This window comes from Hylobates moloch, unplaced genomic scaffold (genome assembly GCF_009828535.3).
Source record: "Hylobates moloch isolate HMO894 unplaced genomic scaffold, HMol_V3 SCAFFOLD_1, whole genome shotgun sequence".
In the NCBI taxonomy this organism is placed as follows: domain Eukaryota; kingdom Metazoa; phylum Chordata; class Mammalia; order Primates; family Hylobatidae; genus Hylobates; species Hylobates moloch.
This window is the reverse complement of record NW_026652276.1, coordinates 95,338,406-95,362,364: the sequence shown is the minus strand read 5'-3', so window position 1 is coordinate 95,362,364 and position 23,959 is coordinate 95,338,406. Positions and strand designations below refer to the sequence as shown.

The window sequence follows — 23,959 nt, the reverse complement described above, 5'->3', positions numbered from 1 at the left end:
TTTATTTTGACATAATTATAGATCCAAAGGAAGCTGCAAAAATAGCAGAGTCCCGTGTACCTCCACCAGCTTCTCCCACTGCCGCACGGCAGCAAAACCTGAAAACCAACATTGACTTGTTACTATTAATATACCAGTTACGCTTTGTACATATTCAGTTGTCACCACTTTTTAAAATGAAATTCACATACAGTTAACTATTTAAAGTGTATAATTCAATGGCAAGTAGCACATTCACAGTGTTATGCAACTATCGCCACTGTCTAGTTTTGTCACCTCCAAAGGGGAAAACATGGCCACTAAGCAGGCTCTCCCCATTCCCTTCTGCCCCTAGGCCCTGGCAACCACAAACCCACTTTCTGCCTCTGTGGCTACACCTCTTGTGGATATTTCATGTAAGTGTTATCAGAAAGGGGTCCTGATCCAGACCCCAAGAGAAGGTTCTTGAACCTCGAGCAAGGAAAAATTCAGGGCAAGTCCATAAAGTGAAAGCGAGTTTATTAAGAAAGTAAAGAAAGAGGCCAGGCACGGTGGCTCATGCCTGTAATCCCAGCACTTTGGGAGGCCGAGGCAGGTGGATCACGAGGTCAGGAGATCGAGACCATCCTGGCTAACACAGTGAAACCCCGTCTCTACTAAAAATGCAAAAAAGTAGCCGGGCGTGGTGGCGGGCGCCTGTGGACCCAGCTACTCGGGAGGCTGAGGCAGGAGAATGGCATGAACCTGCGAGGGAGAGCTTGCAGTGAGCCAAGATCATGCCACTGCACTCCAGCCTGGGCAATAGAGCAAGACTCTGTCTCAAAAAAAAAAAAAGTAAAGGCCAGGCGCAACGGCTCATGCCTATAATCCCAGCATATTGGGAGACTGAGGTGGGTGGATCACGTGAAGTCAGGAGTTCGAGACCAGCCTGACCAACATGGTGAAACCCCGTCTCTACTAAAAATACAAAAATTAACTGGGTGGGCCAGGCGCGGTGGCTCACGCCTGTAATCCCAGCACTTTGGGAGGCCAAGGCGGGTGGATCACCTGAGGTCAGGAGTTTGAGACCAGCCTGGCCAACACGGTGGGTGAAACCTTGTCTCTACTAAAAATACAAAAAATAGCTGGGCATGGTGGCAAGCGCCTGTAATCCCAGCTACTCGGGAGGCTGAGGCAGGAGAATCACTTGAACCTGGGAGGCGGAGGTTGCAGTGAGTTGAGATTGAGCCATTGTACTCCAGCCCAGGTAACAAAGACTCTGTCTCAAAAAATAAAAAAAAAAAAAAAAAAAAGGTCCACTCCAAAGGCAGAGCAGCAGCATGAGCTGCTAGACTGAGTATACTTAGAGTTATTTCTTGATTATATGCTAAACAAGGGGTGATTATTCATGAGTTTTCTAGGAAAGGGATGAAGAGTTCCTGGAACTGAGGGTCCTTCCCCTTTTTAGACTACATAGGGTAACTTCCTGACGTTGCCGTGGCATTTGGAAACTCACTGCGCTGGTGGGAGTGTCTTTTAGCATGCTAATGCATTATAATTAGCAACTAATGAGCAGTGAGGATGACTAGATCACTGTCGTTGCTGTCTTGGTTTTGGCCAGCTTCTCTACAGCATCCTATTTTATCAGGAGTCTCTTTGGGACCTGTATCTTGAACCTGTACCTTGTGCTCACCTCCTATCTCATCCCGTGACTAAGAATGCCTGTCCTCCTGGGAATGCAGCCCCGCAGGTCTTAGCCTTGTTTTTACCCAGCCCCTATTCAAGATGCAGTTGCTCTGGCTCCCACGCCTCTGACATGAGTCATGCAGTATGTGGCCTTGGGTCTGGATTCTTTTGTGTCCGGAATTGGTGGGTTCTTGGTCTCACTGACTTCAAGAATGAAGCCGTGGACCCTCGTGGTGAGTGTTACAGTTCTTAAAGGCGGCGTGTCCGGAGTTTGTTCTTTCTGATGTTCGGATGTGTTCGGAGTTTCTTCCTTCTGGTGGGCTCGTGGTCTCGGTGATTTAGGAGTGAAGCTGCGGACCTTCGCGGTGAGTGTTACAGCTCTTAAGGCAGCGCGTCTGGAGTTGTTCGTTCTTCCCGGTGGGTTTGTGGTCTCGCTGGCTTTAGGAGTGAAGCTGCAGACCTTTGTGGTGAGTGCTACAGCTCATAAAGGCAGTGTGGACCCAGAGAGTGAGCAGCAGCAAGATATATTGCAAAGAGCGAAAAAACAAAGCTTCCACAGTGTGGAAGGGGACCCAAGCAGGTTGCCACTGCTGGCTCAGGCAGCCTGCTTTTATTCTCTTATCTGGCCCCACCCACATCCTGCTGATTGGTCCATTTTACAGAGAGCTGAGTGGTCTGTTTCAACAGGGCGCTGATTGGTGTGTTTACAATCCCTGAGCTAGATACAAAGGTTCTCTACCTCCCCACTAGATTAGCTAGATGCAGTGTGTCCACACAAAGGTTCTCCAAGTCCCCACCAGATTAGCTATATAGTGTCGACTGGTGCATTCACAAACCCTGAGCTAGACACAGGGTGCTGATTAGTGTGTTTACAAACCTTGAGCTAGATACAGAGTGCCGATTAGTGTATTTACAATCCCTCAGCTAGACATAAAGGTTCTCCAAGTCCCCACCAGACTCAGGAGCCCAGCTAGCTTCACCCACTGGATCCTGCACCGGCCGCAGGTGGAGCTGCCTGCCAGTCCTGTGCCCTGTGCCCGCAGTCCTCAGCCCTTGGGTGGTTGATGAGACTGGGTGCCATGGAGCAGGGGGCGGCTCTCGTCGGGGAGGCTAGGGCTGCGCAGGAGCCCACGGAGGGGTCGGAGGGGAGGCTTAGGCATGGCGGGCTGCAGGTCCTGAGCCCCGCACCGTGGGAAGGCAACTAAGGCCCGGTGACAAATCCAGCACAGCAGTTGCTGGCCCAGGTGCTAAGCCCCTCACTGCCTGGGGCAGTGGGGCCAGCCGGCCACTCCCAGTACGTGGCTCGCAGAGCCCAAGCCCACCCGGAACTCGTGCTGGCCCGCAAGCACTGCACACAGCCCTGGTTCCCGCCCACGCCTCTCCCTCCACACCTCCCTGCAAGCTGAGGGAGCCGGCTCTGGCCTTGGCCAGCCCAGAAAGGGGCTCCCACAGTGCAGCGGCGGGCTGAAGGGCTCCTCAAGTGCTGCCAAAGTGGGAGCTCAGGCAGGGGAGGCGCTGAGAGCAAGCGAGGGTTGTGAGGACTGCCAGCACGCTGTCACCTCTCACTTTCACTTAGCATATAATGTTTCTAAGGTTCATCATCTTTTCTGTAAATCTGAAACTATTCTAAAATTTCAAAGTTTATTTTAAAAGTTGACAGCTGGTGAGCTTTGCCCTTTTCCCAGCTGCCTCCTGGAGGCCACCTGGAGGCCGCTCCTCCCTGGGCTGGGTCGTGCCCTCTGAGGCCCTGTGGCCATGAGCTCCTTCCTGTCACTTGGATGAGCGGGACGGCCCTTCAAGTCACACTCCCCGTCCTAAGCCAGGTGCAGCTGCACGGGCTGTGGACTTAGCACCAGCTGGCCTGAGCGGTGGCCCCACGAGTGCCTGGGAGCTGGGAGCCATGACACCCCCGACACCTTCCGGTAGGGGAAGCCCCGCCCCAGGGCAGGAGGGGAGCTGGGGACTCAGTGGGAGACTTATTCCGAGGCTAGGGGCAGCCCCAAGCTCTCTGAGCTTCAGGATGAGCCCAGCAGCGCCCCCACACCCCCTGCTGCAGGCAGGGTCGTGCACCACACAGGGAAGCAATCCCAAGACCCGTGCACATGCATGCACGTGTGCATGCACGCCTTGGTGTGCACAGTTCTACACATGTGCTGCTGTGTTTCCACATGGAAACACAAACACAGTGCTGCCGACGGAAGCGCCTGCCAGCACCAGCCTTTCCTGCGGCCCCGGCTCAGCGGCCCTGGGCTGTCCTCGCAGGCCGCGGGGGACACCACCCGCCCTGGAGCTCGGAACGCGACCCCAGGCCCAGGCTGTGGGGCAGGTGAGCGCTTCCTGGGCTGGAACCTGGCGGTGAGGACCCCGTGGTTCGGCTCGGGCGTCTGGGGAGCTCCTGAGCCCGCACGGTGTCCCCTGCTCCGCTCCTTGCGCGTCACTCGCCTCCTCCGTAGTTCTGAGGCTGGGCGAGGGGCAGGACCCCGCAGTCGCCTTCAGCGCGTGGTTGCTTAGCCACGGAGCTATGGGGGATCGGGCGCGGGGCCAGAACAAAAGAGAGGAGCGGGGGAGGAGCCAGGGGGGAGAGCCTGGGGGTGGGGCGCGAGGCTCGCAGGGCGGCAGTGCCCGTCCCAGGCACCGGGCGGAACGTGGGACACAGCTGTGCCTTGGTGGCCTGGCGGGAAGGAGCACAGGGCCCAGGAAGGTGGCGGGGCTGGGGCCGCACACCCAGACACCTCCCATTCGCGCGAATCCAGTGCTCTGAGCTCCACTCAGGTGGCGCAGGTGGCTCCCTGGGGCCCTCCCTCCGAATGGCCAGAGACCGCAGCCTGCACAGGCGACAGCGCTTGCAGCCCTCCCCTGGACTCCTCCCCCCCTCCCCCCCTCCCCCCTCCCTCCCTCCCTCCCCCCTGCCTCCCTCCTTCCTCCCTTCCTTCCTTCCTTATCTTCAGGCTATTCAAGGGCATCAAAAGGGGCACTGACCAAGCGCACCACCCAGCGCAGTGACCACCCACGGGAACTCGCGCCGCTGCCTTCTGGGCTGTGCACAAATGACTTGGTTTCTGTAGCAGCAGTGGCGCGCCGGGCTGAGCCTCCAGGACTGGCAGCAGCTGCAGGGGCTCCCAGCCCTGGCCTTCTCCCCAGGGTGCAGGGCAGGTAATGGAACTGATCGCGCAGTCTTCACACAGACGCTTATTAAAGGAGATTTATTTTTACTGCAGCTCTTCCTGCCCCTAAACTGTCCAAAAACAAAGACTAGGAAACAGACCCAGCAGCCTCCACCCAGGCCAGCCACAGGGCCTCAGCCTCCAGAGCTGCTCCATGGCTCCTCTCAGCTCAGCTGTGTTGAGCAGGGGACCAGCCCCGTGTGTCTCTGAGGGTGCCAAGCCTCTCCCAGGACTCCCGTGCCCTCCTGAGTTCCTCTCTATCACTAAAGCTGTCAGCCTGGCCTCAGTAGCAAGCTGGCGGCCCCAGGCTCTTACTTAATCTGCACTGGCGTCCCTGGCCACTGTCCCTTCACCCCGGCAGGAAGCCAGCCTCCCTCTCCACCAGCCGGCTGACCGTGCACAGGGCCAGGGGCAGGGCCGTGTTGGCATCGCGGTGATAGCGGGGGCTGCACACCTCCGTGCTGGGTGTGAGCACAAACTGGGCCACGCTGGGCATCTTCAGCAGGGTCAGCAGCTCTGTGGCCCGGGTACGGATGGCTTCTGCGCCCTCCTGGCTGTGCGTGGAGCTGGTGGCTGGACTCTGAGCCAGGGTCCTCATCTTTGACAGCAACAGAGAGGCCCTGGGGAAAGAAGGTCCCTACCATCAGCTGCAGATGCTCCCCTCCCAGGACGGGGTCCGTGTGGAGGGGCCAGGCCCTGAAGCGCCCAGCAGAGTGGCTTTAGCTCATCAGGGCCCACCCCAGCCCAGCCAGCTGGGCCCACCCAGGACCTGCGCTGCTGCGACCATTTCACAATATCTGGACGGGAAGACCTCAGAAGCCACATCTCTTCCCTGGGAAAGCCAGAAGGCTTCTCTCCCTCCCCGACCAGGCACCTGGGGATCAGGTCTTGGCTCCGGGAGGCCAGCTTTGTCAGCGTGGTCATCAGCACGGTGACCACCTGGGGGGGACACCTGGGCAGGGCAGCAGAGGGGCGGCACTGGGTGATCTCGAATAGCAGGGCCTCCAGGGCTTCGAAGAACTTGTTGATCTGCTCCACAATGCACCTCCGATCGTAGGTCACCGACAGGTACTCGCCGACGGCCCACACCTAGGCCCGGGGACAGAGATTCAGCCCCGACCCAGGCCTCCTGGGTCAGGAGCGGCTGGGGGAGGCCAACACCCGCCTTACCACGCTGGTGACGAGGCTCGCCCTGCTGCAGAGACCGTTCACACTGCCCAGGAACTCCAGCAGGTCTCTCGCCAGCTCCACCACCAGGGAGGGCTTCAGCGTACACAGCGCCAGGAACTGGGAACTCAGCACACTGCCCAGAGAGCCGGGTCCATGCCTGCTCTGGGCAGACCTCTGACCCCATCCCCACGCCCGCTCCGTGCAACCCTCTGACCCCATCCCCACGCCCGCTCCGTGCAACCCTCTCACCCTGTCCCCATGCCTGCTCCGTGCAGACCTCTGACCCCGTCCCCACCCCGGCCACCCCATTCAGGCCAAGGGCCTGCAGGGACCCGGGAAGCATCTGAGTGGCAGGTGTATGCTGCATGCTCAGATAGGGGGACACAGATGACTGCCACCCAGAGGAACTGTTCTCACTGAGAAGGCTGGCACCGGCGCTGGCCTCAGGCCTGGGCTCAGAGTGGAACCAGGATGGGCCTGCATGCATCAGGCCTTTGGAGAGAAGGACCCCAGGGGACAGGATGTGGAAGAGGGGCACGAGCCAACTCTGAAGATGACAGGCTTAGCAGAGGGAAGGACAGGGGAATGTTCTTGAAAGGCAAAGAAGAAGCGCCCGGGGCTGGGCGTGGGGCTGTAGGTGGAGGTGGCAGGGTCTGAGGCTGCTGAGGGCCCAGCTAGAGGTGGAGCTGAAGCCACTGAAGGAGAAGGGGAGGGGTCCAGGAGGCACCTGCCCAGGGCTGTGGCAGGGGCACAGGAGGGACCCACCTGTGCACACGGGCTGCGTACCCTGGGGCCGGGTAGAGTGAGTCGCTTCTGCCCAGGAGCAGCAGTGCCAGCTGGTTGATCAGGGCCCCGTCAGCCACCTGGGGGTCAGGAGTGGGAGACACGCTCAGTCCCACCCCCACTGCAGGCCCTAAGGTTGGGGGTGAAGCCATGGTGAGGGCTGGGGGGCAGCTGAGGGGCTGGAGACTTGTCCACTGCCTTCCCCAACACCCAGGGACACAGAGACTCAGCTGGCAGCATCTGGGCACAGGGAGGGAAGCCCTGGGCCGACCCGGGTGCCCCCGGCAGAGGTGTCGCTTCTGTTCTGCGGCTCCTCTGCCAACTCCCGCTCTGCAAGGCCAGGGACACATCTTGCTCGGCCAAGGATGCGCGCAGGCAACACCCAGCCCCCTGCCGGCCTGCCCACCTCCTGGACTCTCCTGCACTGGCAGCCGGCTTGTAGAGCTCCCCGAGGTGGAAGCAGCAACGGCGGGGGGATGGGGGGCACCAGCCTGTGGGAGCCTTTATTTTGGCCTCAGATGTAGATACTGAATTATCAGGGGCAGCAGTGGGACAAACTGCTCCGGCCCCAGCTGTGCCGCCAGCGCCCAGGCCACTTACTTGCCCTGTCCTGGGGACGGGAGACAGGGCCTGCCGGGGTTGTGGCATGTGCAGCCCTGTCCCCCCTGACCCTCAGCCGGCAGGTGTGGTGGGACGAGCGTTCTGCAGAGCTCAGGGGGACCCCACAGTGCTGGCTCTGGCCTGCCCCTTGGTTGTGAGGCCCGTGGGAATGGGGGGCCCAGGCGGCGAGCTCACCTGGGTCACCGCTGAGAAAAATGCCTGCAGCAGCGTGGGCACGGCCTCGGCACACTGGGCCACGCGGGCACAGCTGGCCATGGGTTGCAGCAGCTGGTGGAGCAGCACCAACCTGAGGACACAGCGTGGCTGTAAGTGCCGCCCACTCCCCTACCTAGTGACTGCAGGCCAGGCCAGGCACCGGGGCCACTGCTTCCTCCTGCACAGCTGAGCCCACTCCCATCCACGTTCATTGCCTCTCAGGACCTCCTGCTCCCCTGGGTTTGGGGAGACCCCTGGCGTCAGCGCACCTGGGACAGTAGAGCCGTCGGGACAAAGGCCGGCGTGGGCCGAGGGCAGGAGGCCTGTGGGCCGGTCCCAAGCCTCCTGCTTCCTGGGCTCAGGCTCAGTTTGTCCATCTGCAAAATGGAGCACCCCCAGGGCCGACCCCCAGGCTTATCAGGGTTGATGTGGGCAGCAGAGAGAGCTGAGACCAGGCCCCGCACCCGGCAGACCCGTGTTGCAGAAGCAGGGCCTCTATAATGGTGATGGCGGTTGCCCCCCAGGGTGGGGACGCAGCCTTGTCTGGGGCACAAAGCACCCTGGCCTCAGCCCAGGGCCCAGCAGCGAGCCCCATCCCAGTGGCTGTGGCCTGGCTCTCTCAGCCCCTGGTGGCCCCCTGGCCCAAGGGCCCCCTACCTCTCAGTGGCGCCGCTCGCCTTGGGGCGCAGCAGGTATTGGAAAAGACCCTGGAACTGCGGGTCCCGGAAGGCCTCCAGGCAGCTGGGGGCTCTGAGAGAGGTGTCCCAGAGCGGCCTCTCGGATGGAGCTGGTGATGACCTGCGTGGACAGACGCCCAAGGCCAGGCTGGGATGCGGCCCATGCCCTCAGGGGCACCCCCGTCAGGGAGACACACGGCAGATGTCCCTAACATCACAGCACCTTGGGTGCCGGGAAGGGCTTGGCATGGGAGGCTCCAGGCCTGGGCGTGAAGGCGGGTGAGGAACTCTAGGGCGCAGGGGCTGCCCTTGGCAAGTGGCCAAGGGTGACAGACACACCCCGTCCCACAAGTGGCTTTGCAGGGGAGGACTGGTTGGGTGTTAGGGAGGAAGGAGGGTCCCCAGTGTAGGGGTCAGGAGCGGTGAGGAGGGGGCCCAGTGTGTGGAACCAGCTGGCTGGGAGAGGCAGCGCCGGCAGAGGGTGAGGGGCCCACCTGAGCTGCAGGTCCAGCACCGCCGTCAAGCAGGGCAGGTCCAGCAGCGCGTGCAGCATCTCCAGGGCTGTGCCAGCGTCCACCAGGGCCGGGAGGAGCGCCACAAACTCGGAGGTGAGGGGTGGGCTGTTCCAGGCCAGGAACTGTGGGCACAGCGCAGCGGTTCAGACAGGGCTCAGAACTGTGGAGCAGGCGGCAGCGGGAGCAGCTGGCTAGGGCCCCACAGCTGTCCCAGACCTGCAGTCCCCAGGAGGGCTTCTACATTTGCCTCCTCCTGCTTTTTGTTTTTTTTGAGATAGAGTCTTGCTCTGTCGCCCAGGCTGGAGTGCAGTGGTGCAATCATAGCTCCCTGCAGCCTCAACCTCCCAGGCTCAAGTGATCCTCCCACCGCAGCCTCCTGAGCAGCTGAGACTATAGGCACACACCACCATGTGAGGCTGTTTATTTTTTGTAGAGAAGAGGTCTCCCTGTGTTGCCCAGGCTGATCTTGAACTCCTGGCCTCAAGATCCTCCTGCCTTGGCCTCCCAAGGTGCTGGGATTACAGGCGTGAGCCACCGCCCCCAGCCTTTATCTACTTTCATACCAACAGGTCAATAATTTTCCACCGTCCTGGTTTTTCTCTAGGAAGAGGATTCCCCACCTCGGTTGAAAAGACCTTACAGCGAGGCGAGGCTGCAAAAGACACTTCAAAAAGCAAATGACACCAGGCCGGGTACGGTGGCTCATGCCTGTAATCCCAGCACTTTGGGAGGCCAAGGCAGGAGGATCATCTGAGGTCAGGAGTTCGAGACCAGCCTGGCCAACATGGCGAAACCCCATCTCTACTAAAAATACCAAAAATTAGCTGGACGTGGTGGTGGACGCCTGTAATCTCAACTACTCAGGAGGCTGAGGCAGGAGAATCGCTTGAACCCAGGAGGCGGGAGTTGCAGTGAGCTGAGATTGTGCCACTGCACTCCAGCCTAGGTGACGGGAATGAGACTCCATCTCGAAAAAAAAAAAAAGGCAAATGGCACCCAACTGCCCAAGGCACCAGGCAGGGCTCCTGGGGGAGGGATCCTACCAGCTGGCAGTCCTGCCCCAGTGCTGTGAAAACAAACTCGCCGCCTTGTGTCACGCCCCCCTCCCCAAAACACCCACAAGGGAGTTCGTGGACGGCACCGTTGATCACGTGACGCTGCAGGGGCACCCCGGATCCCCACCTCACCCTGCACCCCACATTCTAGGCCCAAGACTCACAGGGCTCTATGCTCAGCCAGGACTCGCCCTGAACCTGCTGGAAAGAGGGGAGGAGCCCCAGGGATTTATGCCCCTACCCTGGCACCCAGGGATGCCCAAATGTACCTTAAAGAGGTTGGGGAAGCTCAATCTGAGAGTGCCGAGGTGCCTGCCGAACAGGTGGAGGTTGTCCCTGCAGAATTGGATGAACTCAAAGGCCAGCATGGGGCTGTGGAACTGCTCCGACGGGATCCTGGTGAACAGGTGCTGGTAGACGGCTTCTGAGTCCACTGCAGCCGCCTCCCCTGCAAGACCAGGGCCCGTCAGGGCACACGTCTGCCGGACACACGCGTCTTGACCTCGTCCTGGCTGTGCTTCTGTGGCTGCTTAGGGGCCCTGAGTCTCAGGCCTGCTCTCCAGGACACCAAGGGCTCCGAGGCATCCTATGCTGGGACGCTGGGGAAGCGGCACTCGGTCTCCCTCGCCCGGGGACATGGCCAGCTTGTGAGTCACACAAACTACGGCAAGTTCTTTGGAAGGTGCTGGTTCCTAGACTTGCAGGTTTCCTGGACTAGGGACACAGCAAAAAGAGTTTCTATTTCTCCATTTAAAAGTTTAGAAATTACCAACATCTAGCACAGCGATCCATCAAAAAGAAATATGAGCTGGGCACGGTGGCTCATGCCCGTAATCCCAGCACTTTGGGAGGCCAAGGCAGGAGGATCGCTTGAGGCCACGAGTTCCAGACCAGCCTGGGCAACACAGCAAGACCCCTGTCTCTATTCAATCAAAAAAAAAAAGGGGGGAAGAAGAAATTCCATCCTAAAACTAAAGGCAAGAGCAGAGCCCCGAGTCAGCGCCACCCCGCCCTGGGCTCACCGTGGCTCAGGAAGAAGTGGGCGAGGGGCAGCAGCACCCGCACAGAGGTCGGGTCCCCGCACACCCGCCCGTGCAGGGCCTTCAGGCAGGAGAGACTTCGGTACAGGAAGGACGGGTCCTGCCGGCACAGCACGTCCAGCACCAGCACGGCCTCCACCAGGCACTGTGGGACACGGACCACATCAAATGGGCCGAGTCACCGCCTCCCGTCCCCAGGTTCCCAGCCACTTACAGCTTTCTGCAGGTCGGAGTCCCCCTTCCTCAGGGCTCCTGGAAGGAGGGGAAAAAGTCAGCCAGCTCTGTCTCAGCCTCCGAGTGGCCCAATGAGGGTGCAGCTTGTGCTCTGGAAGCTCCAGGCCAGGACCGGGAGCAGGGGGGTGGGACAGGCCCCCAGGTGGACATGAGTGGGACTGAGGTGAGGGGCCCATGCGGGACAGGGCTGGGCTGGGGGCTGGGGTGGAGCCTGAAGAACACTTGGGGCTGACTGCAGAAGCAAAAATGCCCCTGCTCCAAACCGGCTACCCAGGGACCCCCTCTGTGGAGCAGCAGCTCAGGGAAGCTGTGCTGGCCTCAGGTCGCCTTTCGGAGCAGGTGGGTCGATCCCAGGGGAGGCCAGTGCCCTGGGTGGGGGGCTCACGTCGGTTACTCTGCTCAATGAGGCGCTGGCAGTACTCGAAGGCCACCTCCCGAAGCCGCTCCCGGGGCGGCAGCAGGCGGCCGGCAGAGGAGGAGGTGGCGGAGATCACCGACAGCGTGGAGCCCTCCTGCTCTGACCTGTCATCTGCGGGAGGTGGGAACGCTCAGCAGGCTGACGTGTGGCTCCCGGGCTGGGACATGCCCGCTGCCCTGCTTGGAAGGGCAGGAGGAAAGCACAGGCCGCAGCCCCTCCCAGGGGGCGTGAGACGTCACTGTCTCGGGACATGCACCCCCCCCGGCAGCTTCCCCATCACGGCCGCCCTTCAGGGTGGCTGAGACTTCTTCCCCAACAAGTCCACAGAGCAGCTGGGAGGAGCTCAGTGGCGTCACTCCAACAACCTGAAGGGCGCCTGCCTTAAATGGCAGCTCTCACTTCTGCACAGTGCGTGAGGGTCACGAGGTGTCCAGAGGATCCCTGGTGCTGACCCTGGACCCCAACGATACTGGCCAGGGGGTGCTCTCAGCCTAGCTCCAGGTCAGCGGCGTCTTGCCCAGCCCCGACCTCTGCTGCGTCCTGGGCACACCTGAGTCCCCCCGCGACCAACCCATAGTGCACCCATCTCCCACCCCTCCGACGTCGTCCCACCCCCTGCACACCTGTGTCCAGGGTGCCTGGGCCCTCGGGGCTGCTGTGCAGCAGCCACGCCCGCAGCATGGAGAAGGCCTGCACGTTCAGCCACTGGTCTTCTGTGAAGCGGTGGCCGGTGGAGAGCACCGTGAAGAAGTCTGTGGCTACCGCCCCGTCCACCTCGGTGATGGGGCCTGGCTGTGGGAAGGACAGGCAGGAGTGGATGGAGGAGGCCACGGCTGGGAAAAACGCCGACCTTTAGCACAAGCTCCTCAGGAGGTGGAGGGGAAGCTGCCCGAACATGAGCCCGGGCAGCGGCCCGCCCTGTGTGATGCAAAAACACCATCCCCACCGGACCCCCAGGCAGACGCGCATCGCACATCCTGCTCCGCAGGTCCCGGGAGTGAACCCACGCACAGACCCCCTACACACAGACCCCCAGAGCCACACGGGTCAGGGGGCTGTGGCCTGCCTGACCCAAGCCCCGCAGCAGAGGCAGGCTCGTCCCGGACCCCGCGGAACGACAGCAGGCGCCAACGGGGACCTGTTAGGCAGGGCTGGCCGCTGCGGGCACAGGAGCTCCCGGGGAGGGGTTGTCTGTGACTCTGTTCCCCACGATTCCAGAACAGTCCCAGCCTCACCTGCCGGGCCCTGGGCGTGGAGAAGAAGCTGCCGGAGTGCGGGAGCCCTTGCTGGAGGCTGGCGTAGCGTAGCCAGTCGACCAGCCGCTTGCTGAGCAGGGTGGCCTGGTCTGCAGTGGGTGGGGTGGCATGGGGAGGTGAGGTTAAATCCTACGGATGCCCAGGTCATTGGGATGCTGGCTGATTTTTCTCAGAAAACAGAATCCTGCAGCGTCCCAAGCCCTCGGGCCTCCCCATGCCCCCCACCCACCCCCCACACTCCCAACCCACCATGGGCCCTCGGGGAAGGACCTGGGAAGGCAGACCCCCCAAGAGCCTCTTGGGAGGGGCCCCACGTACCCTCCTGGAGGGTGCCCGGGCTGAGGACCACGACCTTGGCCATGACGGGGAGCAGGTGTCTGAGGCTGGGTCCCTCAGGCTGCCGGCTCTCCAGCGCTCGCAGTACGCCCTGGCCCACGGCTCTGACCTCCTCGTTTCTGTCACCCTTCAAATCAAACAGGGCAAACGCTGGGGTACTGGCCTGTGCCAGAGATCAGCTCCCCCATTTCGGAAGTCCGTGTGACACTCCTGAGAAGCGTCAGTCTCTGAGACCCCGGCCCAGCAGGTGGCAGGGAGGATGTCGCGCCCAGGCCCACCCCGGGCCACAAGGTGCCTGCTCCGCCTCCAGCCTCTTTCCCTGGGAGCTGCATTGCTGAGGCTGGAGGGGGCCTGGGTGGGGGCCTGGCTGATTCAATGCTAAAAACACTGGCGGCCACCATGGGCCTGGTTGCAGCCACAGGACACCCCATCCTGTCTGGCCTCCAGTGCGGATCCCAGTCTTTAAACCACACACCTCACTCCCCACACCCAGATGCTGAAACATCTGAGCAGCACCAGAGACACCCAGCACAGGGGCAGGGCCGTCAGGGGAGGGAGGAGGGCGGCTGGGCGGCTGGGAGGCCACGTGCCTGGCATGGGGTGCACCGCTGGCACCTGGCAGCAGTTCTCCAAGATCATCTTCCACTGAAAAAAAAATGAGTTGCTTGAGGAAAAGGGCTGGTGAAATGGACAAGAAGAGCCGGAGTCATCTTGTTCCAAAGACGAGGAGCCGCCACAGCATTACCGGGGTCATCTCGGAGGCCTGGAGGTGGCCTACAGGGGGTCTGTGAGGTGAGGGGGCTGGGCACCAACCAGGATGACCCCAGTGATGAAGTACAACGCCCTGAGTACGCCGGGGCCCACAAGCTCTCGCCCACACAGAACTAAAGCAACCGCAGGCTGCACCCCAGCGCAGGAGGCAGCTCATGACACGGCAGGCTGGGAACGGAGGGAAAACCCCAGCTCCATCGCAACCTTCCTGCAGACTCTGCACCCCTGGGCAACCCATGAGCAGAGACAGCAGCTTCTCTCACACAAAGGCAGCCTGTGAACCCCCAGATCCCCACACTAAGCGCCCAGGCCTGCTCCCGACACACAGGGAGGGAGGACATGGACTTAGCAGAAACTCCTGGCCAAGGAGGGTGGATTGCTTGAGCCCAGAAGTTTGAGACCAGCCTGGGCAACATAGTGAGACCCCAGGTCCCTACAAAAAAATACAAACATTAACTGTGGTGATGCATGCCTGTAATCCCAGCTACTCAGAAGGCTGAGGCAGGAGGACTGCTTGAACCAGGGAGGTTGAGGCTGCAGTGAGCTTTGATCACTCCATGGCACTCTAGACTGGGCAGCAGAGTGAGACCCTGTTTCTAAAAAACACAACAAAAACCCCAAAAAGAAGGTCTGGAGGCCCAGCCTCCACTGACCCGCTGTCTCAAGGCTGCGTCTGAGAAACCGAACTCCACCACCTCCTGAGCACCAACACGCCACGTGGGCCTGCTGGGCATGGGACCCCGTTCCAGTCAACAGGACATGCCCCAGCCTCAACTGTGCCAGGCACTCAGCACCAAGATTCGTCTAGAACAAGCAGCCACCTGCCGGCTCCAGTGTCCCTGCTTCCTGTCTCCCCTGTTCCTTGGGAAGCAGCCATCCGGTGCCAACTGGGGCGGTGACTGCTGCACTACCTGGGCCAAGAGTACGGAGGCCACCAGGCTTAGCTGCCGGCTGTTCTGCGTGTGGTCCCAGGCCAGGCTGAGGCTGTCAGAGGGGGACATCTCTCGCAGGATGGCAGCGCAAAGCACCTGGAGCTGCTCAGGGCAGGCAGGCAGGCTGAGGGTAGCCTGCAGCAGGTCTACGCATGTCTTCTCCAGCCTGGAAGGTGAGATGCCCGTGGGGGGCGGTGACATGTCACGACCATGGCAGGAGCACCCGGTGCCCCAGAGCACCTGGCCAGGCACCCTTGGGCCAGTGGACAGAGCGTTTTACATGAGGACGGACCTTCAGCACTGGTTTAAGTGGACAAATGACTCAGCCCCCAAGGAGCATCTGCAGTGATCTGCTGGGCATGGGCTGGGTTCTCCTGGGGCCGCCGTGTGAGGAGCCAGCCTGAGCCGTGGCCACACTCACCTCCGGCTGTACTTCGTGGCTGAGATGATGAGGAAGAGCCTCTGCAGGGAGTCGAGGGTGTCCGGCCCCAAGTCCTCCGCCTGCAGCAGTTTACTGATCCGGGAACAGAACTTCTTCAGCTCCTCGTCTTGGATCTCCCTAAACAAAGAAGACATCAGGACCCAGAAGCACTCGCTGCTCAGAACCAAAAAAAGGGTAACTCTTGGAGGAGGGAAAATCCCTCTTCAGAAAAGAGAAGCCGAGTGGGTGGGAGGAACACGGTTCCACCGCTCATGGCTCTCGAGATAAATTCGCTGATTCCCTGAGCTGGTTCCTCTCACCCTGGGATTTTGCGATCCATCGCTGCAGTGCACTGTGACGAATCTCACTCACAGAGGCCCACGCACTTAGATTTTGTTATTCCCGGGGCAGAAGGACTAAAATTGATTCTTTTTAGGGGTCTCATTCAAGAGTAAGAAATTTACTCTAGAATTAGGTGCTTTTTAAAAGACGTCTTCAATGAGCCTTTCACTTATGGGAACAAGAATAATTTTTTTTTTTTCCCCCGAGATGGAGTCTTGCTCTGTCACCCAGGCTGGAGTATAATGTCATGATCTCGGCTCACTGCAACCTTCGCCTCTGGGGTTCAAGCAATTCTCCGGCCTCAGTCTTCCAAGTAGCTGGGATTACAGGCACCCACCACCACGCCCGGCTAATTTTTTGCATTTTTAGTAAAGACAGGGTTTCACCATGTTAGCCAGGATGGTCTTGACCACCTGACCTTGTGATCCGCCCACCTTGGCCTCCCAGAGTGCTGGGATTACAGGCATGAGCCACTGCGCCTGGCCTACACCCCACTAATTTTTGCATTTTTAGTAGAGATGGGGTTTCACCATGTTGGCCAGGCTGGTCTCAAACTCCTGACCTCATGATCCGCCCACCTCGGCCTCCCAAAGTGCTGGGATTACAGGCGTGAGCCACCGCACCTGACCTGAGAATAAAATCTTATATATTAAAGAACAAATGTCATGACATATTGTAAGGTAAGCCCATTATATTTTTTTTACTCGAATAACTAACTGGCTTAATTTTAATATCTCCCTGGTAAGCCACAGGTAAGATACTGAATAAAGTCTCAAATGGAAGCCTGTTTTTAGGTTTCTATCCCAGTCTAAAAGAAACCAATAATGCCAAAGGGGCTGCTGTGCCAGGGGACTCTGGGGACTCCCTGAGAAGGGCCCCCTATGTGGCTGTGCCCTCTCCAAGCCACCTGTAATCCCAGCACTTTGGGACGCTGAGGTGGGAAGATCACTTGAGCCCAGATGTCTGAGACCATCCTGGGCAAAACAGTGAGACCCCATCTCTACAAAAGAATAAAAAAAATTCGGCCACGCACGGTGGCTCACACCTGTAATCCTAGCATTTTGGGAGGCCAAGGCGGGCGGATCACCTGAGGTCAGGAGTTCAAGACCAGCTGGCTAACATGGAGAAACCCCGTTTCTACTAAAAATACAAAAAAATAGCTGGGCATGGTGGCACAAGCCTGTAATCCCAGCTACTCAGGAGGCTGAGGCAGGAGAATTGCTTGAATCCGGGAGGTAGAGGTTGCAGTGAGCTGAGATCACGCCATTGTACCTCAGCTTGGGCAACAAGAGCAAAATTCTATCTCAAAAACAAACAAACAAAAAAGAATAAAAAAAAATTCACTGGGCATGGTGTAGTTCCAGCTACTTGAAAGGCTGAGGTGGGAGAACCGCTTGAGCTAGAAGATCAGGCTGCAGTGAGCTGAGATTGTGCCACTGCACTCCAGCCTGGGTGACAGAGTAAGACTCTATCTAAAAAAAAAAAAATATATATATATATATACACACACACACAAAATATAATACATATTATATATAAAATGTATATTATATATAATATACTCTATCTCAAAAATGTGTACATTATATTTTATATATTATATGTTACATATGTTATATATTACATATAAAATATATATTTTATATATATATATATTATTTTTTTTTTTGAGATAGAGTCTTACTCTGTCACCCAGGCTGGAGTGCAGTGGCACAATCTCAGCTCACTGCAGCCTGATCTTCTAGCTCAAGCGTTTCTCCCACCTCAGCCTTTCAAGTAGCTGGAACTACACCATGCCCAGTGAATTTTTTTAATTTTTTTTGTTTATTATATTATATATATAGTAATATATATAATATATATAATGTATGTAATAAATATATATGTAATATATATAAAATATGTTATATATAATATATAAATTATGTATACACACATATACATATATACACACAACAGAAAATCTTTTCAGAAAGGTGGAACCCCTCATCCCGATTTAATTCCCTTCAGCATATTCTCCAAGTCTCAAGCTTCTATCTAAAATCCAACCCACCCAAACCCTTCAATAGCTCCCCACTGCTTTCAAATCCAAACTGCTACGGACCCTAACGCTGCCTACAAGACCCCGGCCCTACCTTCCTTCTCCAGCCTCTACGTCCTGTTTCTCTTGCTTCTGTCCCTTCGCACAGACCCTCTGCCTGAAACATGCCCCACTAGCTCCCGAGCTAGTGGGCTGAGGCTCTTCCTCCTGGAAATCCCCGACCTTGCTGGGCACCCCTCCATGCCCCCATCCTTTACTCGCTTCCCGCTCTCTCCATTTATCTTTCAGCTTACGGAGCTATCTTTGATCACTTTTTCCACTCTTGCTTTCCGTATCTCTGACACGTTTAGAGAGAAACTAAAGTTCACTCCAAATCTTTCTGGCTTTGGAGACAGGGTCTCCCTCTGTCACCCGAGCTGGAGGGCAGTGGCACGATCATGGCTCACTGCAGCCTCAACCTCCTTGGCTCAAGTGATCCTCCTGCCTCAGCCTCCTGAGTAGCTGTGACTACGGGTGTGTGCCACTACACCTGGCTAAGTTTTTAAAAAATTCTGTTTTGTAGAGATGGGTCTCACTATGTTGTCCAGGCTGGTCTCGAAGTCCTAGCCTCAAGCGATCCTCCTAACTCAGCCTCCCAGTGTTCAGATTACAGGCGTGGGCCAGTCACTGCGCCTGGACCACTCCAAACCTTAACCCTCAGACTATAGTCATTTATTTTAAAACATCACCAGAAATCACAGGCTTAAGTATATTGTGAAAACTGGTAAGCCCTGACAGATCATTAGCCTTCTTGAAACCCTAACAGAGGGCAACTGTAGAACTCACGTATGTTACATAGGGAAATCCAACCACACTCTATCCTCAAAAATGCCTGCCTACCCGAGCCAAGGAGGCAGAGAAACAGGTATTTAAATAGTGAAGGCTCAGCCGGGTATGGTGGCTCATGCCTGTAATCCCAACACTTTGAGAGGCCAAGTTGGGCGGATCACCTATGGTCAGGAATTCGAGACCAGCCTGGACAATGTGGTGAAATCCCATCTCTACTAAAAATACAAAAAATCAGCCGGGTGTGGTGGCGGGCGCCTGTAATCCCAGCTACTTGGGAGGCTGAGGCAGGACAATTGCTTGAACCCGGGAGGCGGAGGTTGCAGTGAACTGAGATTGCGCCACTGCACTCCAGCCTGGGTGACAGAGGGAGACTCTGTCTCAAAAAATAAAAATAAATAAATAAATAAATAAATAAATAGTGAGGGCTATTCCTTTTGTCTTTCATGTCACAAGTTTATGACCCTGAGCAGAATGTGACTGGGAATGAAGTTCTCAGTGGGTGTTTTTCCTTGTTTCTTGGCAAGGACCTTGGGATTAACGTTACATGCTGAGATGCCAGTATTTTTTCATTTTCACACAGTCCCCACATTCGCATAAATGACATATCTGTCCAGGATTGAAGGGAAGGTTGCCTATGTTGAGGTGCTGGGAGATGGTGCTGTATATTCACCAAGCCTCTTCCTAATGAGTGGAATCTTAAGGGTTATTTTAATCACAGATTTTTGTCCTGTTTGGACTTTAGAACTTAACCTGCCTTCAAGACCTCACTCACTATAATCACAGCAATTTCAACCATCCGAATCTTTCCCACCAATTGGTCTAGCTCTGAATCCAGGTTTGCTTGTTTGTTTTGACATGGAGTCTTGCTCTGTCACCCAGACTGGAGTCCAGTGGCGCGATCTTGGCTCACTGCAGCCTCCGCCTCCGGGGTTCATGCACTTCTCCTGCTTCGGCCTCCCACCTCACCAAGTTTGTTTACGTTTACCAAGGGGCTGTAGTTCTGGCTGTATTTTCTTCTTTTTTTTTTCTTTTTGAGACGGAGTTTCGCTCTGTCCCCCAGGCTGGAGTGCAGTGGCGCCATCTCAGCCCACTGTAACCTCCACCTCCCAGGTTCAAGCAATCCACCTGCCTCAGCCTCCCAAGTAGCTGGGATTACAGGCACCCACCACCACGCCAGCCTAATTTTTTTTTTTTTTTTTTGTATTTTCAGTAGAGACGTGGTTTCCTCATGTTGGACAGGCTGGTCTCGAACTCCTGACCTCAGGTGATCCGCCTGCCTTGGCCTCCCAAAGTGCTGGGATTACAGGCGTGAGCCACCGCGCACGGTCAGCATTTTCTTCTTTTAAACATGTAGCATGAAGTCTTTGCCTGTTTGGTGGACCGTGAGTCTGTTCAGTCCTGGCTTACACTGTTTTCCCCCCCATGACTGGTTTGTTGGTGAGGAAGGGGCTACCCACTCATTAGTGGGAGTCCAGACACAGCCTGGAACCAGCCTGGTGGGTGATTTCTCAGCCTAGCTAATACATCCGCGCAAGGGCAATCTTTTTAAGTCACAAAACTCTCCCACGGTTCCCCCAAAGATGGCCTTCAGCGATCTTTCTAAGTCACAAAACCCTCCCACGGTCCCCAAAGCCCTCGGATGGCCTCCAGCTCCCCAGCCTGGCACACAGCCTTATTCCTAAGCAGCCCTCCGGGCTCTCTGTGACTTTGCGTTCTTGACTGTGAGGCAATGAAAGCTCCTGGATGCCCGATTTCCTGCCAGACGCGGAGTTTTCACCGCCAAGCCTTTGACTAAACTGTCGACTGGGTCCCACCCACTTGCTTTCACTCAGCTTTCACTCACGAAGACTCTGCTCAGGTGTCACCTCCTCCGGGGACCCACCGTGACCCTCCCCGACCTCCTCACCCCACGTCTGGCCGCCGTGTTGCCTTCCCCGATCCCCAAGTCTCGAGGGCGGGTCCAGTCGTGTTCCTGCAAGGCTGGCGTCCGAGCCCCTGCCCTGTGAGACCCACGCCCCTGTGCCCCTAGGGAGAAGTGCAGGAAGGAGGGCCGGGGCCGCAGCTGCCCTGTACCTGGCCTGGTGGAGCAAACTCTCCGCTCCTGCCGAGAACATAGCGCCGCCGCCGCCGCCGCCGCCGCCACCAGACGTGCACGAACCACGGAAACTCCCGCAGCTCAGCAGCCCAGCAGTCAACTTCCGGGACCGCATCACGTGAGCGCAACAGTCTTATGGGGCTGCATCACGTGCCGCATCACATGTGCAGGAGGGACAGGTGGCCAACCAATGGGCTTTGGCGTGGAGCGACTGGGGCGGGGCGTAGGTGCCCTGGCCGGGGGTCCGGGTCGGCGCCTAGGAGCTGCGGAATCGCGCGACCCCGGAACCTCGGCACTCTGGATGCCCGGCGCCCTTCGACCCCGGAAAAGCATTCCGGCGGAAATTGGGTGCCTGGGGCCATGGGAGAGGGCATCGCTGGCCCCAAAGTGTCACTGCCACAGTTCTGGTTTCTGTTTCGTAAACAGCTTTGTCGTGCGGGAGTCCCTATGCTAAGTACGACCTGAAAATCTGATACGAACTCCGCCACTTGGGGGCTGAGCCCAGGTGAGCCCAGCAGCGTCCAGCAGTTTGCAAGGAATAGCCACGGCCCTGGGCAGTTTTGGGGATTTTTTGAGCTCCCATCTATTGAGCACCCACCCCGCGCTGTTCCTGCTGCTTAAAACAAAAAAATCCCTTATTCAATCCCCACGGTATTCATGGGATCTCGCGATCTGTTTTACAGATGAGGCCACGGGCTCAGAGAGGGGAAGTTTCTGTTCATTCTTTTTTTTTTTTTTTTTTTTTTTGGAGACGGAGTCTCGCTCTGTCGCCCAGGCTGGAGTGCAGTGGCGCGATCTCGGCTCACTGCAAACTCCGCCTCCTCCCGGGTTCACGCCATTCTCCTGCCTCAGCCTCCCGAGTAGCTGGGACTACAGGCGCCCGCCACCACGCCCGGCTAATTTTTGTATTTTTAGTAGAGACGGGGTTTCACTATGTTGGCCAGGCTGGTCTTGAACTCCCGACCTCGTGATCCGCCCTCCTCGGCCTCCCAAAGTGCTGGGATTACAGGCGTGAGCCACCACACCCGGCAGTTTCTGTTCATTCTAATGGATGTGTTGGGTGCCCAGGATGTGCTGGGCCCTGGCGATAAGTTTGCCATCCTGCAGACGGCAGAGGGACACAGGGCGACATGCCAGCGTCATGATAAACGCTGTCACAGCCTTACCTGGGCGGGGGTCCAACCGGAGGAGGAAGGCTTCGGGGACTGCGGCCTAAGATGAGCCCAGAGGGTGTCCAGACCAAGGGGTGGGGAGGGGCGGGCCTAGGACAGTGATCTGCTTCCTGTGGCTTAAATGCACCCCAGGGGGAAACTGACCTCTGGCCACAGGGGAGAGAATGGATTGGGAAGCTCCCGAGGGACAAAGGAGGCTGGTGCAGTTGTGGTCCAGGGAAGCGAGGTTGCACTGAAAGTAGGCAGATTCAGTAACCATTTAGAGGTAGGATTTGCAAGACTTGTGATTGATGAATTTGCAGGCAGGAGAAAGAAAGTGGAAAAATCACGGGTAACTTCATGTTTGTAGGGTGTCTGTCTGGGGCAGAAAAGGACGAGGAAATTTGTGCCAAGAGTCATTCATTCAGTGGACAAGCGATGATTGAGTCCTAGCTGCGCTAGGCACTGCTGAAGGTTCTGGGGAATAGGGTAGAGGGTGGGAATCAGGGTGGGTCAAGGTTAGGCCTTGAAGGGATAAGCCCCGAGAAGACCCCTGGATGGATGGAAGGAAGGAGGAGGGAGGGCGGGCTTCCTGCAGGAGTTCCAAACATGGCTTTGAGATGCCCTAGGGCGCCCAGTGATGTCTGAGGGCACCTGGTGCAGAGGATGAAGAGATGGGAATCGGTGGATGGTGAGCGGTGGATGGGAGTCGGTGGAGTGCGGTGGGTGCCCCTGGAGCCGCAGGTTGAAGACTGGCAAAGGAAAGCTGGTGACAGGTAGTCTATAGAAAGCCTACTGCCAGTGTTTAACGTTTACTAGGGTAAAACGTCCACACCAAAGCGCACAAATTTTAAATGAACTCGACTTTTTACATTCCTAGAAATCAGTGGTAAATTGGCAAATGTCTTAAGCCTCGGCTCCATTGGCAGCGGTGGGAAGTCGGGGGGTGATTCGTGTTTGACAATTTCTGTGGTGTAAATGTTCCTGCCATGGTTTGAGTTCAAGACCTAGACCATTTCCAGCTCCCCAGAGGTTCCTCGCTGTGGCCCCCTCCCAGTCAACGCCCACTCCCCTCCCCCAGAAGTAACTGCTAGTCTCTCTTTTCACCAGAGATTAGTTTTGCCTGTTTTTATACTTCATGCAAATGGAATCATACCGTACTTAGCTTTTCTTGTTCGTCCATGAATATTTGGTTGGTTTCCAGATTTTGACAATAACAAATAGAGCTGCAGTGCACAATTGTATGTCTTCTGGGGTTCTGAGAGATGCACCCCTCTTTGTTGTATAGATACCCAGGTTCACAGGGCAGATAACTTTAACTGCGATTCCAACTGTGCCAGGAATCTCAATCTCTCTCTCTCCACACAGACACGACCTTAAGCAATTTTACCAGGGGTAATATTTGACTTGTTTCTTACAAAATATTTACATTAGTGTAAAATATTATTTTAAGGTCTCACTAGTGAAAAATGGTTGTCCTAATCAAAAGCAAAAAAGGCCAGGCACGGTGGCTCACGCCTGTAATCCAAACACTGGGAGGTCGAGGCAGGAGGATCGCTTGAGCCCAGTTCAAGACCAGCCTGGGCAACATGGCAAGACCCTGTCTCTAAACAAGCAAACAAACAAACAAACACAGCGACACCACCTTAAAAAGGAAAGATGCGATTAATAATTAGCCAACGCAGCTCCCTGGAGGAAGCTTGCGTACGCTTCTCACCCGTGCTTGCTATTCGGCTGAAATGTTTTTCTTTTTTTTTTTTTTTTGAGACTGAGTCTTGCTCTGTCCCCCAGGCTGGAGTGCAGTGGCGTGATCTCAGCTAACTGCAACGTCCACCTCCTGGGTTCAAGCGATTCTCCTGCCTCAGCCTCCCAGGTAACTGGGATTACAGGTGCATGCCACCATGCCTGGTTAATTTTTTGTATTTTTTTTTTAGTAGAGACGGGGTTTTACCATGTTGTCCAGGCTGGGCTTGAACTGCTGACCTCAAATGATCCACCCGCCTTGGCCTCCCAATGTGCTGGGATTACAGGCGTGAGCCAACGCGCCCAGCCTGGGCTGACATCTTAAACTAGAACTAATCTGTTAAAGTTATGTTAGACTCTTACAATGGAAATGGAGTAACTTGAAGGAAAACAGAGAAGCAGTCAAACTTTAGCTGCAACTGTGGGCAACTGTGCAATCGGAAAAATGCAGGTTATTGAGCTGAGTGAGTCACATGCAAACACTACAGAACCTTGACAGAAGATAGACATGTGACAAGCATGCACCG

General features: G+C 56.9%; 1 protein-coding gene across 2 annotated transcripts; it reads right to left on the bottom strand.

The window, feature by feature from the left end:
* Positions 1-4,828: 4,828 nt before the first annotated feature.
* On the bottom strand, positions 4,829-20,653 carry AP5Z1 (adaptor related protein complex 5 subunit zeta 1). Of its 2 annotated transcripts, XM_032755783.2 has the most exons (17): positions 20,517-20,651; positions 15,233-15,370; positions 14,791-14,977; positions 13,091-13,235; positions 12,752-12,861; positions 12,140-12,308; positions 11,484-11,627; positions 11,079-11,116; positions 10,847-11,009; positions 10,094-10,272; positions 8,749-8,891; positions 8,235-8,375; positions 7,557-7,668; positions 6,744-6,841; positions 5,979-6,111; positions 5,683-5,897; positions 4,829-5,428 (listed from the first exon to the last, which is right to left on the bottom strand). In XM_032755783.2, the coding sequence occupies exons 1-17, from the start codon at positions 20,555-20,557 to the stop codon at positions 5,158-5,160; spliced, it is 2,427 nt and encodes an 808-aa protein (XP_032611674.1). In that variant the 5' UTR covers positions 20,558-20,651; the 3' UTR covers positions 4,829-5,157. The 2 variants fall into 2 exon arrangements, with proteins under 2 accessions (XP_032611674.1, XP_032611677.2); XM_032755786.2 differs by lacking the exons at positions 4,829-5,428; positions 5,683-5,897 and having other exon boundaries at positions 6,094-6,470; positions 20,517-20,653.
* Between the last annotated feature and the right edge of the window lie 3,306 nt (positions 20,654-23,959).

Excerpts from the sequence above, each read along its gene's own strand:
- AP5Z1 (XM_032755783.2), bottom strand. The coding sequence starts at position 20,557 with ATGTTCTCGGCAGGAGCGGAGAGTTTGCTCCACCAGGCCAG. Across the intron at positions 10,273-10,846 it reads CCACTTCTTCCTGAGCCACG|GGGAGGCGGCTGCAGTGGAC; the intron begins GTGAGCCCAGGG and ends CTGGTCTTGCAG. Across the intron at positions 5,898-5,978 it reads CGAGCCTCGTCACCAGCGTG|GTGTGGGCCGTCGGCGAGTA; the intron begins GTAAGGCGGGTG and ends CCCCGGGCCTAG.